General features: G+C 37.2%; 1 protein-coding gene across 1 annotated transcript in view; it reads right to left on the reverse strand.

The window, feature by feature from the left end:
- LOC149071777 (zwei Ig domain protein zig-8-like) overlaps window positions 1-17,464 on the reverse strand; it is a 233,021-nt gene that overhangs the window by 89,290 nt on the left and 126,267 nt on the right. Inside the window, exon 2 of the mRNA XM_089247846.1 lies at window positions 16,632-16,852. Within this exon, the coding sequence (XP_089103972.1) occupies window positions 16,632-16,852 (221 nt within the window). The remainder of the gene's footprint in view (window positions 1-16,631; window positions 16,853-17,464) is intronic.

Raw genomic sequence — 17,464 nt, forward strand, 5'->3', positions numbered from 1 at the left:
CTCGAAAATAACCTGGAGCATATATTCAGCGTTGTGTGAAAGGATTATAACACACTCAACTTCCGTAACCGTGATGGACAAAGCTGCCTGTACATGGCGAAAAAAAATAATGATATTTTACCCTTTCAGCCAGAAAAAGGAATGAATTTCAACGGCGGGGGAAAAAATAAGTAAAAGTAGAAAAATCTAGACGTAGTATCTCCGGGTCGAATTATACGTTGAAACGGTATGCCTTTCCTTGTAATTTAATTTGGCGAAATTTCCGGTACAGAAGTAAAGCTCGTTAAAATAGCTTCAGAAACTTCGAGGGAAAAGATCTGTGTCTCGGAAATTTACTTCTCTTATGAAAGCTGTTTCGTATCTTCCATTCTTTATGTTTGCGCCATCTCCTCTCGTTGAAGCCCGAAGGCAAATTTCACAAAGTTCTATCCTCTCGTCCGTTCATGTAGTCACAGTCGTATTTTAATTTTCTCGTCGAGTTCACCCTCAAAAGCATGAAAGAGTTTTTATATTCCCTGTAGGAGCTTTATATTGTCTAGTTTTTATATTGTAACATTCTGTAACTATATATACGTATTGTGAAAATTTACAGCAACACGCCTGGGATGGAAAACGAAAATTAGAGCGAGAGAAGGTTTGTTACAGAGTTCTTTACCAATACGTAGGAGAATTCAAGTAGTTGTGCTTTGTTTCTGCCGTATTTTGTGGTAATTCTCATTAATTTGATGAAGAATGGCTGTTCCGAGACCAGTCAAGTAAAATTGTTTCTTTTTTTTTTTTAATGCATTTTCTTTTTTATCGTCGACATATGGAGCCGTGTTTAAAGCACTGAAAATCTCTTAATTTGAAATTTTATCTAAGCTCCGAAAAGTATTTATTTTCATGGTAATAATATTTGCAATAAAAACACCCTCTTTGCTGAAATTAATTTTACTTTCTTTGGTTTTCCGGATGTGTTTCATAATTCGTTTTGTTTTAAATGTGTGAAACATTTGAAATGATGATCTTCATACATCCAAATATAGGATTTGAGAAAATCGTGTGAATGTGATTTTTCGAAAGTATAAGTAATTGATTAATATGTAAATTGCATTATGTCACTTATGTTTTCACACCGTATTTTAGATTAGTATCTAGTAGATTATTCAGTGAGGAATAATATCATTGCATCTGTCTGATCTCTGCACGTAGGCATTACCGAGATTTGGACATCAATTCGATAACCATATGACCCGTACTTTCCGGAGCATTCCCGTAATTCCATATATTTTTTTGCCAATCGAAAAAGAATGTACAAAATAAGAATGTGCAGATTTTTTAGTTTTTGAATGAAGGTTACTTAATTTATTTTTTCGTAAAGTTTTTTGTCACGACTGAAAATCGAATTGAGTAAAATCGATTTTTTTTCAAAATTGACTGGAAAATACTCCACTCTAATGCAAGTTAAATGTAAAATATTTATCCAATTGTTCAATCCGTCAAATGGTAATTTTATTATAGAAGTGAAAACAAATTAATGATAGTGTTAAATTATCCAAGACAAAAACTTTGGACACGTTTTGCACCAAATTGGTGTTTTCATGTCCATCCATAAGATTCGGAGAAAAAAAATATGGCACAAAAATTGCTGATAATTTGTTGGAATATTTTCAATGCATGTGCCAGTAAAATAATCCTTGAATGTGGATATTTCAACATTTCTCTTTTTTTAATTTTATAAATTTTCATAGTTGAAAAGAAATAACAAAATAAGGAAATCTAAACACAAAATTAAAAAGAAAAAAAAATAAAATGTCGTTAGTGCTTATTTCTTAATCTAGGCCTCTTCAACGCATGACGCGCGGGCCACATTTGGCCCTCGGAACATTTTGTTGTTGCCCACCGATTATTTTCAGAAAATTTTTGAAATCATTCAAAAACGATTGATTCTTTAGTTAATGAGATAAAAAATTTCGGAATGTATGAAAGAAATAATTTTCTAGAATTAATACAAATAAAACACAAGGCCACAACAGGCAAAACTCCCAACGAGGCGGCTGAGAAAAAGATGCACGTAACAAATACAAATACAAATACAACGCCACAACAGGCAAAATGCCCAACGAGGTGGCTGATAAAAGGATGCCCATAAAAATATGGATGTCATATGTTTCAAAAATACAGCAACCCAATTAAAAATGCAATTAACACAAATTATAAACAATATATACACATGATAAAATATTATACAATGCCCATAAAGAATACTTATGGTTGTCTTATTCTAAAAATGGATAGCTTCTCGATTTACCCCAACATATTTATCGTATTTCTTTTTAAACGTGTCAATTGTGTTACAATTTACTACCTCCGGGGGTAAGCTATTCCATTTATTAACAACCCTATTAGAGAAAAATTCCCTGCGACACCATAACCTTGTATTGTCCCTCACCAATCGATACTGGTGTCCCCTGGTAAAAGCAGTCGATTGGCGGTGTACTAAAAGTTCATGGTCCATCCTATCCATCCCATTGAAAATTTTGAACACTTCGATCATATCTCCTCGACACCTGCGTTCATCCAATGTAAACATATTCAAAAAATGAAGTCTCTCTTCATAACTCAAGCCCTGTGTGCCAATAAGGACACGCGTAGCTCTTCTCTGCACCCCTTCAACCAAGTCTATGTCCCTCTGTAGGTATGGTCTACAAAACCTTACAGCATACTCCAGTCCAGGACGAACTAAGCCTCGAAAAAGCGGAAGAATGACTTTAGGAGAACGCGAAGAGACCTTTTTGAAGATGAGACCAAGCATTCTATTCGATTTTTTGACAACCGCTGAACAATGCTCAGAAAACTTAAGTCGCTCGTCAATGAGAATTCCCAAATCGGTGACCCCAGTTGCATCCGGGATAGTGACACCATTCATCTCGTAAGAGAACCGTGGGTTGTTCGAACCAAAATGAGCGACCATGCACTTATCTACGCTGTTTAAGTCAATCCTGTTTAAGTTGGTCTGGAGCAACTCCCTTTCGCTTTCATTCCCGATTACCCCCATTAGCTTCACATCATCTGCGAATTTGCTAGTAATTCCATCGATACCCTGATCGAGTTTGTCGATAAAAAGTGAAAAAAGTGTTGGGCCAAGGACACTTCCCTGAGGACCTCCACTTGTGACGTCTGTCCAACCAGAGAATTCCCCGTTCACCATAACTCGTTGCGTCCTATCTCTTAACCACGATTCTATCCAATTCAGCAAGTTGCCCCCTATTCCAATCTCGTGTAAACGCTTCAAGAGTTTGCCATGTTGAACCCGATCGAACAAGTGTGTATGTCATATATTACTAAAGTACAGTAACCCAATTAGAAATGCAATAACAAAAATTATAAGCAATATATATATATATATATATATATATACATGTTAAAATATTATACAATGCCATTAGAATGTATTTATAGTTGTCTTATTCTAAGTATGGATGGCTTCTCGATAAAACCCCACATGTGTATAGTATTTATTTTTAAACGTCTCATCGTGTTAACATTTACAACCCTCCGGGCAATTCCATTTATTAACAGCCCTATTAGAGGAAAATTCCCTGCTACACCAAAACCTAGAATTGTCCCTTACCAATCGATATTGGTGTCCCCCTGTAAAAGCAATTGGTTGGCAATGAATTAATAAATCATGATCCATCCTATCCATAGGTTTAGACAATTTTAACTCTGCGATCATATCTCCGATATCTGCGTTCATCCAATATATGTAAACATATTCAAAAAATAAAGTCTCAACCTTACCCGAAGAAAACTAGCTGAGAAAACTGACGACACGATGATCACTGGAAGCAAACTCGTTCCCCACCGAAACATGCTCAACAAAATCCTCGGAACGAGTGAGAACTAAATCCAAAATAGCAGTACCCCTAGTGGCTTCTGATACATGCTGATACAAAAAATTATCGAGCACAAACTTAATAAAGTCCCTTTCCATATTGATCTCTAGCTGAAGGATTCACCCAATCTATACGCGGGTAATTGAATTTCCCTAGTATTACAACCCTCTTACATTCACTCATGTAGGAAATTTCAACATGAAGTTTGGCGTTGTAGTTTGGATCCCTTTCCAATGAATTGTAACGAACCCCAACAATAGGCTTCTGATATCTTTTGTTTACAAGCTCAACCCATATAGTTTCAATATCACTTCTCTGCACGTTACACTCTCTAGCCTTCAAATGTGATTTCACGTATATCAACACTCCACTCCCTTTCCTATCAGATCTATTTCTCAAAAAAGTATCGTATCCTGAGATGTGTAAGAAAGATTAATCCCCATCGTTTGCCCAAGATTCTGTTATGGCTATAAGATCCAGGCCCTCCACAACTGTCATAGTTTCTAAAAAAATCTTTCTTATTACCCAAGCTCCTGGCATTTATTAGCACGCATTTTAATTTGCCCTGTGATTTAATGTCAATCGAGAAATGAAAGGAATAACTTTCTAGAATAAATGAAAGAAATAATTCCGAAAAAATTGATGAAAACTCGGATTAGCGAAAGAAACATTTCGGGAATTTATGAGAATTCCGAAATACTGGAAGAATAATTTTGGCTATATTTACGATGACATACATTTCTATTTTATTTTATTACGAATTGTTAATTAAAGAATCAATCTACCAATTGTCAATTTTTTTGCAGTTCATTTTCAATTGAGTTATAACGATTATATATACATATTTAGATTATATATATGCACAGAATAAGACAATCATAATATTTTGTATGGGCATTGTACAATATTTCATCATGTGCATATATTGTTTATAATTTTTGATTGTGTTTTTAATTGGGTTGCTGTGTTTTTGAAATATATGACATCCATATTTGTTATGGGCATTTTGGCTGTTGTGGCGTTGTATTTGTATTTGTATTTGTATATATTTCTAAAATCGTTGAAAATTAAAAAAATATCCACCCTTATTTTGCTGTTCTTTCCCCAAAAAAATCATGTTGCACGCAGCAACATGATTTTTTTGTTCAGCTCAGGACAGACAGCGCAACAATTTTTTCCTCCCTCCTTCCGTCCCTTCCTCTCTATCTCTAATTGTTTATTTTTAAACCGAGTGGCCAAACAAAAATTTATTTTCGTATTTTAATAACCACACATCCCCTTGCGACATGGATTTTTGTCATTAAATGGATGCATTTTTGCTACATAATTGCGTATGAAGTCTATACGTTATTTGGATACTTTCTTCAGTTGAAAATATAATTCCAGAATCAACGGTTCGCGAGTAATTCTAACATAAAGATATTTCTTATGCACCACGTATATGGTACTTATCTACCGTATTTTTCTTGATCAAACATGGTCAGCCTAAGTTTGATAAATTGCCTGCCAATTGGCAAACCGTAAGCTTTGTTGTTCAGCATAAGTATAATATCCCTAGTATAAGTTATTCAAGGTAGGAATATGATTTTTTACCACCACAATGCACCATATAATTTAAGAAAATTATATCTTGCGGACCACGTGATGGACCAGGCTTCAACCCATCGCTCGCGAGCACCATGGTGCTCCCCCAAAAGCACCAGTGTCCGATGTCCGTGTGCTTTCGTGCTTGCAAGCACTCGATCAACGTTCCAATTAAACACCTTGTACAAATATGAGCTTGATCTAGTAGATATAGAACCAAATAAACTCTGGTATGGTATTAAAAATCTACTAAAGGAAGAAGCAAAGATACATATTCCATGTATCTTTGCTTGTTGTTGTTTGCTTTGGTTGTTCCATGAACAACCTGGCGGTCATTTGATCATTTTTGTCGCACCATTTTCTGCACACGAGGGCTAATTAGACCAGGACCTACAATTAATTGTTGATTGCGAACGGCAGGCTTGTTTTTTATACTCATCGAGACGTTGAGGTGGGGGAATCCCTGCGGTAGCAATTTTTTCTACGGTGATGTTACCGTTTCCTGGCCATCAGAAAAAGCTCTTGAAATTGCCGATAAAAGAAGAATAGTTAAGGCTGCTGGAAAAGTAAATGAAACCAAGTAGTTCAATGCACAATTTCAAAGACAGGCAAGGAAAGATAAAAATACTTTTCTTCATTGAAAATGCAGACAAATTGAATAAGACAATAGACTAGGGAGAACCAAAGGATTAATGAAATCATCAACAATTTTAATCCATGTTTCGGTACCATAAAAGACAACTAAGAAAATGTCTTGAAATCCCCTATGGAAAAGACATTGTAAACAGATACAAAGAACACACAGAAAATCTTTATAAGAAATCAGATGGAAAGATAATAAATAGCAATATAGAAATGAATAATGAACCACCAGTTACAAAGGACGAAGTCAGAGTGGCAACAAATCAACTAAAGAATTTCAAAGGTCCAGGTATCGAACGTATTCCAGCAGAGCTTCAGAGAAAAGCAGATGAAAATATTATCTATGCACTGTCTTCACTATGTCAACAAATCTGGGAGAAAATAGAGTGGCCCAAAAAATACCGGAAGCGATCTATATTCACCCCCATTCACAAAAAAGGTGATTTTAGAGAATGCTCCAATTACAGAACAATCCCTTTAATACCACATGCCAGCAAGATTTTACTTAAAAATGTTCAGAAAAGACTCGAAACCATTAAAATAATAGAATTGCAGTGGAGCAAGCAGGTTTCAGAAAAAATAGGGGAACTAGAGACCAAATTGCCAATATAAGACGAATAACGGTGGCAGCAGCAGCAGCAAAAGAACATCAAAAGAAGTTATATTTGTCTTTCATTGATAATACTTTAACTGGGTCTTTGACTGTGTTGATCATGATAAGGGTTGATGATGATCAGCTTTGGGATATTCTTGGGACAATCACAGTGGCTAATCACCTCGTCTGCTTGATCAGAAATTTATATATTAACCAAGAGGCAAGTTTAAGAACAAACTATGACTTAACTGAATGGTTTGGAATTGAAAAAGAAGTTCAGCAAGGATGCATTCCCAATCATATTTACTTTCTATGGAGAACATATCATGAGAGCATCAGATTTAGAGGAATTGGAAGCAGGTGTTAAAATTGAAGGTAGAGTGATCAACAACCTTACATATGCTGATGACTCAACTCTGATGGTAGTCTGAAGAGGACCTGAACAACATTATATCAAGAGTAAAAACAGGAAGTGAGAAGAGTGGACTCTCTCTCTATCTAAATAGAAAGGTAACAAAGATCATGGTTACACAACAGATATTCACAGTTTTCAACCAGATTGTGGATAGATTTGATTTCCTAGGATCAAGAATTGTAAAAGAGGGAACATGCAAAGAAGAAATAAAAAGACAAGTAGTTCTGAGTAAAACAGCCATGAGAAAGCTTAATATAATAATGAAAGACAAAGATATCTCAATGAAAACAAAAATTAGGATTATAAATTCGCGGGTCTCTCCTGTCTTAATGTGTGGATGTGAGAGTTGGAACCAACGAAAGCAGATAAAAAATAATTGATTCCTTTGAACTTTGCTGCTGGAGGAGGATGATTAGAATTCCATGGACAGCTAAAAGAACAGATAAATCGGTAATCGAAGAAGTCAAAGCTGACTATTCTCTGGAAGCAACAGTTACAAAACAGAAACTATCTTACTTTGGTCACATAATGCGTACAGAAGGCTCACTAGAAAAAAATGATAATGCTTGGAAGAATGGAAGGAAAGAGAGGAAGAGCACCAAGAGACAGAGAAGAAACAGACCGAGCACCTAATGAATAGATGAGGTGTTGCAAACCACCGGAATGAAGCAAGCACAACTAAGGAATGCTGTGAATGACAGACCAGATTGGAGAGCCATGATCTGTATATAGAGTCACCAGAAGTCGGAATCGACTCAATGGTTCCTAACAACAACAACAAATATCATTCGAGGATTGAAATAATGCTGGTTTTATGCATTTGTATGTCAAGCATGCCCTAAGGGTGGTTTTCTTTTGATGATCGGGTGCAGGTTGTGCTCGCGACTAGAAGAAAGTTGATCGCTATGATAGACTAATGATTTTTCTTCATTCTGAAAATTACACAAACAAATATTTAGTTTTTGACCTGCCAAAAAGGAGAGACCAAATCTTAAAATCATCTGCATAATGATGTTCAACATCTCGCTACAAAACGACATTTCTATGAATCACGGCTATATGATTTCCTAGCGCTAAATTCTCCGAATGTTACGCGGGAGTATTACATCTGCATTTCTGAGATTGTGCTTTGGCACATTTCAATGAATAGGCTTTCATCGGAATATTGGAACTCATTTCACCATGAATATATATTTGCATACCCATCCTGAGGGCAATGTAACATTGTGTTTCCTGTACACAGACACATTACCATGATAACATGTATGAATAACTGGATCTCGGAAATTGGTAATTTTGTGATTATGTGTTTGTTCCGGTAACTAATGAATGAATCCAGCTGTTGATGACCAATAAGTAGTTTGGCGAAATTCATTCACACAAGATTGTATGAGCGTGCAAAATGAAATTGTTGAATTTGGATTTCCTCATAATAATTGTGCCTATTAATTTCCATCTTTAGAATGAATTCGAGTAATCAGATTGACAATATATTTCAATCATTGTTTAGCTCTGCGAACTGCCACTCGGAACCAGTACCGTAACTAGCCATTCCTGTGCCCCGTGCAAGAATTTGCATTTAGGCCTTTTCTGGGTCCTCCTCCTAAGTGGGCCCTGTGCGGGTGCACCTGTTGCACTTGCCTAGTTACGGCACTGCTCGAAACCATCCAACCATTGTATGCTTTATGTTCCAATATATTCTATATCCAATTTATATTTGGATTCCTCTTAAGAATTGTTTTTTCTTTTGGAAAATCACACAGATTTTAATGTGAAATTAACTTGGCTAAAATAATGCAGTCATTATTATCTATTAGTGGAACGGTAGATTGAGAGAGTGTAGCCAGCATTCTGGACCGTTTTCGCACCATTAACACCGTAGCTTTTTAATTACTTTTATTTGTTCCATTAAGGATTTTTAGTGTCTATTATAGACATTTTTGTGCATTTTTGCCTGCCTATTTTGACCATTTTTGTGCCTAAACTTCCATGCTATAAATCATAATATTGAAGCTCGTTAAAATACGCGCTTCAACAAACTAATTATGATTATGTTATAATAATTGATCAAGATTATTTTCATAATAATTGATAATGTGTCTAAATAATAAAACACTTATTGAACAAACAAACGTTATGAATGAAAGAATAATAGGATACCACTACATTGGATTATTAGACATAATAATTATCAACCAACAGATGCGCTCTGTTAAAAATAATGACATTTGATTTGTTGCAAACAACGGCATTATAAAAAGTGATGATTTATTCGATAAATTAGTAATCAAATAGTAATTTGTCACGAGTGCACCTTGCACTCAAATCTCCCCTCTCTCCTTCCCATCGAGAAACCACAAACCATACATCATACATACATACATACAGGGATGCAACACGTGTGCTCTCCTTTCCCTCGCCAGGGATTTCTAAGACGACCTTGAGCACCAAATGAGTACTTCTTACATAACACAATGATAACTCTACAGACAGACATTGGGCCTCTGGGCCAATGAAAACCCTTACAGAAATCAGGCGATTGCTTTCGTCCAATAGGGGAGGTCTTCACCATCTTGGTTTGGGAACACACGAGGCTTTTTCGCCAGAGAGAGTTGCTTGGACGACCACCATGTCGCGCTTGAAGGTTCATTAATTTCCTTTCTCTCCTCCTAACCCCGGGTCGAGATTCCTCAAATGTAGGTGACGCAAGAAAGAAACCTTGCCCTGAGATGACGGTGAGTGATTCAAACTATATATATATATAATTATTGTGTGACCTTTTTTTTCTGTGTATAATTGATGGAGTGAGAGTGTTCATGTTGAATATAAATTGTATCGAGTTCAGTGTAATGCACCGTGTCGAAGTAATTTTCAATAAATAAATAAAATTAAATTGTAATTCTCTAATTGAAAAGGTATTATTTTCGCAATGTCCTGTTCATAATTTCCTAGTAACATATAATATGTCGTGCTAATGAAACTACATTGGTGAAATAAATTAAGAGAATTTGCATATTTTATCGAATTTCATGAAAAGAACTGGACTGAATGTAAAGCCCACTGCTTCTAGACAAAAATGCAAATCTTGTACGTCAAATACGTAAGCGTACACGTGTGTGTAGGCGGAGCCAGTAGAGACACATACTTTATAAGCGCGCGTAAGTTAAGACGCATTTCGTTCGCTAGCACACCTCGGCGATTTTCTTAGTGTTATTTTGCAGCAATCGGTTAATTTCAAATTGTAACAGTAAAAATTAGTATCCACCAACGTTTAGATGATGGAATGAGGTGGCGAATTGTGAGAAGGATAGAAGCAGGCCAATCTCAAGTCCAGATTCATAAAGAGTTCAATTTAACGCCAAGCGTCGTGTGTAACTTATGGAAACAGTTCCAGGATACCGGATCCATCGAGAGAAAGCCTGGGCAAGGTCGTCCAAGAGCCACGACCGCCAAAGAAGATCGCCATTTGTCGATTATAGCGAGGCGTAACAGGAGTGCTACAGCTTCTCAGCTCTCTTGTGACTTGTATGCAGCCACAGGAATCCGTGTATCAAGGGTGACTGTTTCCAAAAGACTTCATGAGAGAGGGTTGTTTGCAAGAAGACCTGCTGTTTGCGTCCCGCTCACTTCTACTGACAGGAGAATCCGTTTATCATGGTGCAGAGAGCCTAGAGATTGGAGTATGGATCAATGGGCGACCGTTCTCTTCACTGATGAGTCCCGGTTCAGCCTAAGCACCTATTCTCTCCGTACGTTCATATGGAGAGAACCAGGGACCCGCTACCTACTCTCCAATGTCCACGAAATCGACCATTATGGCGGAGGAGGTTTAATGGTCTGGGCAGGCATCATGTTGGATGGCCGCACACCTCTCCATGTCTTTGAAAGAGGCACTGCGACTGGTGTGAGGTATAGGGATGAGGTCTTGGAGCCCTATGTTCGGCTTTTCAGGGGTGCAGTTGGCCCTGAGTTAATTTTAATGGACGATAACGCGAGGCCACATAGAGCTCTTCTGCTCGACGATTTTCTAGAGAGTGAGGATATTCGCCGGATGGATTGGCCAGCCAGATCTCCAGACTTTAACCCTATAGAGCATGCCTGGGACGCTCTGGGGAGGGCAATTGCAACTCGCAACCCCCCTCCGGGAACCATCTAGGAAATGAAAACAGCGTTGCTGAACGAGTGGGACCAATTGCCACAGGAAATGATAAACTGCCTTATTTCAAGTATGAAATCACGCTGCGAGACCTGTATATCTCTAAGAGGGGACCATACCCCCTATTAACCCATCTATTAACCCATTTTTTTGTTTATTCTGCAACCACTGTTTCATAACTTCCGAATCCAACGAGTGTTACGCACGATCATGCGTGTGTATTACAATTATGAAAGGTTATTTGTTTTCCATTGTATCAATGTATGTACATATCAAATTTCATTTAAATCAGTACAGTAGTTCTAGAGATAATCGACCAAGTCTGCAAGTTCTCTTAATTTCTTACACCAGTGTAGTTCGTTTACATCTCCGGCCGCGTTTTAAACATGAGGTATCATATAACACGAAATAGGTAAAATATCGTAGTAAGCTCGCGATATATTATTTTAGTGGTGCCGTGACCAGGATCCAAACCTGGGTTATTCGGGCTACAACGTACTGTACTAACCACTATACGATCACGGCCGCCTGATTTCTGTAAGGGTTTTCATTGGCCCAGAGGCGTAATGTCTGTCTGTAGAGTTATGATTGTGTTATGCAAGAAGTGCTTATTAGGTGCTGAAGTGCGTCTCAGAAATCCCTGGCGAGGGAAAATAGAGTACACGTGCTGCATCCCTGTATGTATGTATGTATGATGTGTGGTTTGTGGTTTCTCGATGGAAGGAGAGAGGGGAGATTTGAGTGTAAGGTGCACTCGTGACAAATTTGTTGTAAATCATTTAATTGTTTGTTAATCATATTTGATTAATCAATTATTTATTCGATTAATCGTGTGTTGCATGGTAATCAATTATTTCATTCGCTGTTTAAATATTGAGAAATTGTGTTTTAAATTAACGTAATTTTTATCAAATAGTAATTAATTAAAGTGACATTGGTGAGTTTCTTCATTAACAATACACTCTACCATGAATTGAATAAATATGTTACAAAACACCTCTAATAATGTTATAAAACAAAAGCATGTGGATGTTACAAAACATCTTAAAAATGAAGATGATACAACCGTTGCTGTAATTAACATCCTAACATCATTTACAACAGAGTACACAATTGTTTCACAATATTATATCAATGAATCAGTGTGGCTTTGCTGTTTAACTTACCATTGTCTATAAAATAGTATATTGAACATATTGTGTGTGTATTGTTTATAATAAAATTTTGTGCATCATAATTAACGCATATGTAGGTTTGTTATATGGTTATTGAATAGTCACCTCTCAGTGAACAATTCAGCATTGTTCATAACAGAGTCCATCATTGTTCATAAAACCTCATGGGATGATTTATTACGCGATGGTTTGTTATGCAAATATATTTAACTGATACTTTATAAACATAGCATTGTTTTTAATGAAACGTAGCATAGTGTCTTGATGAGGGCCACTGTTCTTGTAGATGGTAACAATTGTCTACAGCAGGGATCACACCTGGGAAACTAATGACCATTGTTATGATTGTTTTATGTGAAGCGAATCCTGCTGTACTGCGTCTATAGAAACTGGTTCTTCCGAAACAACCAATGATCCTGTGGTTTCAAATTTCGTTATCATATTCCGAAGGTTTCTAACATTCATTGAACCTTTTCGAATCCTCTTCCAAGTCCGATATTTCCGTAGAGCAGTTATTGCGAAATTGCTGCTTTGGTAAAACATTTTGACCAAGAAAGTGCGATCTCGTAAACTCATCGTCATTGTGAGCAGCAAACACATTGAGAAACCAGATCACCTCGAATGTTTACAGGTTTTATAACAGCTGCTGCGTGATACCACATAAATCTACATATTTACTACAAGTATTCAAATATAAACGCCCCCCTGGTGGCGACATATGCAACTATTTTCCCCCCTGAAGAAATTACTATCACTTCATGAAGTCCTCCACAAAATTAATTTCACTTTTCTGATGACTGGTTTCGCCTGTAGGCTACTTTAAAATGGGGGTCTTTTAATTATGGACGCGCTGAATATAAAATTGATCGTCTGTGCGCATGCTCTCTTTACAAATCGACAATTTTGGACTGATAGTTGCCAAGTTCCACGAATATATCAAACAGCACCCGGGCTGAACGATAAGCCACTTTAAAAAGTTCGTTTGAGCTGGTCAGATGCCCGAAATGGGCGAAAAAGCTGTCGGGAAAAAATCGTTCATAGGCCTGAATGCATAGGCCTCAACAACAACTTTTAGAACGTTTACTTTGGTTACCGTGACTCCATAGAATATGTTTCAAACATGTTTATTCGTTTACAATGATTTGCCACTACTTCAATGTCCCCAGTATATTCAGAAAACCCGGGATGCGTTAGTATTAAAATATAATTACTTCAAGAACGAATAGAAATTCATATCCATGAAAAATGAATCATAAAAAGTACAAATGAAAATATAATCAGCCATATATCATTTCTTTCCTTTATGGGAGCATGGTCAGAGTAGTATATAGTGACCAATGTTTCATCAGTAAAAAAAATAACACATTGTCGAAAAGACAAAAACAAAAACGTATAAAAAAGGAAAGACAAAAAAAAAAACTGGAACAGAAACAAAAAATCGGCAAGACTTGGAACAATTTTTCCCCATTCCAGTCATTTTTTTTCCCTTCTCCAGAATTCTGTCGCATGATGTAGGAGGAGGAAAAATACAGGAAAAGGAAAAAAAAAAGAGAGCTTCGACCTCAGATGAAAAATTGAGATCCAACGAATGGGAACTGGATGAAACTCCCGGAAGTGCGATCTCATGGCAGGAAAAGACGGAAAAGGATAAAAATTTGAGAAGGAAACAAAAAAAAGGCAAGAGAAATGGAAGATACAGGTCTATATTCAGAGAAGCAGTTATTTCAGCACTGAAATAGAAGAGAAGACAGAAGATCTTAGTGAAAAAAAATATATAATATATATCGTATGCATGGATGTACGCATGATACATGCCAGTACGGGGTAAAAAAAAGGGCGTTCGTCGGTGAACATTTTCTTACAGTTCAATAAGATACTGCTACGGTGAGGATATCTTCAGGGAGACTGCGATCTCTGTCAGAGCAAATGACAAGTCATTTGTCAATGAAATCTCCTGGTGGAATTTCGCCCCCGCAAGTAAACCCGTGGTATTTATGCAGCGCGGCTGGAATGGCGACCCAAGGAATACCGGCACGCGTTGCTATGAGTGGAAACGGGTGCTGCAATGCGAGTATTTTCTGTGATGATGGGGCAGGTCTCTAGATGATTTCGTGGAGTTTACTGAAATTCGCTCCCCGGCGTTGATTGTTGCATTAATGGGGAGAACGAGAGTACGGGAATCCATTCGGATGTTTTTGAAGTGGGAATTAGGTTTACGAGGAACGTTCGAGTGTCTTGAGAGAGAAATTTTCGTTTAAGTCGGTGTTGCTGTATTGTGAAATCGTTTGAAGTTTAGTTAAGGTTATGGTGAGATAAACGAGATGTAAACGATTATTTGATAATTTTTTTGTTGCACGACAGTCGTTTTCTGCACACGAGGGTTAATTTTTTAGACCGGGGCCTACAATTTATTGCCGATTCCGAACGGCAGGCTTGTTTTTTATGCTCATCCAGAGGTTGGGGCGCTAACCCCTCGATGGGAGACTCCCTGCGATAGCAAGATAAAAAAAAATTCTGCGGTCATGTCGCCATTTATGGTGTACCAGGAAAGTTTTCTGACAAAGGACGAACCTGGTATCGAATTCGAGACAACTCTAAACATCGTTTGGTCGTCAGGCGAGTATCTTATCGACCGTGATGTAAACGTGAACGGTTTGTTTTTCTCGGGTTTGTACGTCGATGAATACAACTCACGTGACGTTTAATCCCCTTAAGATCACGAACGTAATATTGCGTCCAAATGCTGGTGGAATTCCAGCAAGTTCTCTGTTTTCTTCCCTCTCTCTCTTCACCATCGGAAAGCTTTATAGTAACCCTATCAACTGAAGTTGTTTTTTCTTTCTATACTACTGTGTTCATGATTTTTTCCCCCACACACATATATTGTATCTTTCTACTATATGAATGTTAGGACAAAAAAGAACACGTAGGATGAGTGTGAAAAGAGGACTCTAAAAGAAAACTCTCTTAGCGCCTCAGCACCTTAACTTCAGCGCCTCACGCCACAGTGCGTGAAATAAGGAAGGCAGGGTCATCTCTCTAGTGGTGTAGATGGTAGCATGCCTCCCCGGTATGTGAGAGGGCCTGCGTGCGAGTCCCGGTGGAGACGTAATGACTTTTCTTTCCGATTTCACCTCAGCAAAATATCAGGAAAAATAACTGTTTCCTTGATATCTCGGGCTGAGAAAAATAACCCGTCTTTCTCACATTATCTATTATACTTCCTCTTTTCATATACTTTTTCTCTTTCCCTTCCTTTTTCTAACGTGAGGCTAGATTAGGGCGAGGTTACCAGATTTGTCACCAGAGACAATCAGAATATGATGCCAACGCTTGCACGTGATGTGGTCAAAACAGTGATCAAACAGAAATCTCGCTTAGTACGAATAATATTCATGAATTTTACTTTTTTCCCCTGTATTTTGATAATGTTAACTTTTTCCGGATACAACGTTTGAAATCACTTACAGCATTCGAAAAAAAATCCCACATCGGGCTTTTCCAACTCTTGAAATCAGCGTATTTTTTCATAGGTAAACAAACGGAAATGATGGTTACTTCTGTGTTAGTGATAGCCCAATATAAAATCTAGAAGTGGGACTTTTCTTTTATGGCTTTTTATAAGCCGGTGATTTTTTCCTCATACAATAACATTTCCTCTCACTTTTTCCAACACAGAGCATAAACTATCCTTACCACTGTTCATATGCACTAGGGTGATTGACATTATGTCTGTGTATTCAGATTGGAGGACTAACAGATGAAAAATTTTTCAGAATGGGGTTACTTTTTTCCCCTTTGTGGTTCTTTTTTTTCAAATTTACTGTACAAGATCGATTCCAAAACATGAATCGTCTCATAATGGTGTTACACGACGTCTGCGTATAACAAAGAAATAGAATGATTTTTCTCGCCCATTTCAAAATCTTTGATACAAAAGCAATCCGCAAAATAGTGACTTGAATACAAATGACATGCACCATGACGGAGTTTCAGCCGGCAGCATCAAGTAGCATTTGAAAATGACTTTTGAAACAAAACGCATTTAAAATTGTAAATGTATCGCAAATCCCATACCTTTGGAGTTTCAGAAAAGATATGTATTCGCAAAACATTGTATGTATAGAATGTGTCAACTCTCCAAGGCATTCACACAATAATGTTGAAAATTACTTTTCCGACTTACCGTCTTGTCGCCTAAGCTGTGTACTCTACAGTGCAGGTAGACCGTTTGTCCTAACTGAGTTGTAACGTTTCTTGGCACAGCTGGGTCGAATGTTGGCCTGTCAACTTTGGACAGAAGATGCGCGTGGCTGCCGAGGATCGGTGACCTTTTCGTTCTGAACTTGGTCCGGTTAATTGTTTTCCTACTTTCGGTGTCAGACATTTTCACTGGACTTTCGGTGACTGTTGGAGAATAAAACGAATATCATAAATCATTTAAAATAACATTTAAGTAAACAAAAAATCAAATTCATTTCGAACATGAAAAAATTTCGATATTTTTACTCAAAAATACTTGAAACGTTTATATTCATATCAAATCAAATAGGAATAAATTTCAACATTTTCACTACTATTTGTGAAAGGAAATACAGTAGAATCACGAATATCGGGCCTAGTTAAAAAAAACCGCGTAGGGTGATTATAATTCCCGTAATCTGAGTAGTTTTTCTCTGTCTCTCAGAAACAGCTTATTCGATTTAATCCAGTTTCAGGATAGATTAATAAGACCATGGGAGAGAGAGATTTATGACAAAAAAAAATTCAAATTTCGACCACCAGTTGCAAAAGGGGGAAGCTTTTTATGATATTTTATATTTTTGCATGCTTGATATAGCGTATACAAAGTTTCAATTGAATACATCTGCCAGAACGGGCGCTATATAGGTCGGAAAAGTTTCAGTATACGTACACTTGACAATATAGTAACACTGCTCCGATCTATGTAATGCCCATTCTGGAGGATGTATTAAATTGAGACTTTATATATATACGCTGAATGATCTGGGGGAAAGA

This window comes from Pholcus phalangioides, unplaced genomic scaffold (genome assembly GCF_987345545.1).
Source record: "Pholcus phalangioides strain wild (caught in Gottingen) unplaced genomic scaffold, Ppha-v1.0 ptg000018l_1, whole genome shotgun sequence".
In the NCBI taxonomy this organism is placed as follows: Eukaryota; Metazoa; Arthropoda; class Arachnida; order Araneae; family Pholcidae; genus Pholcus; species Pholcus phalangioides.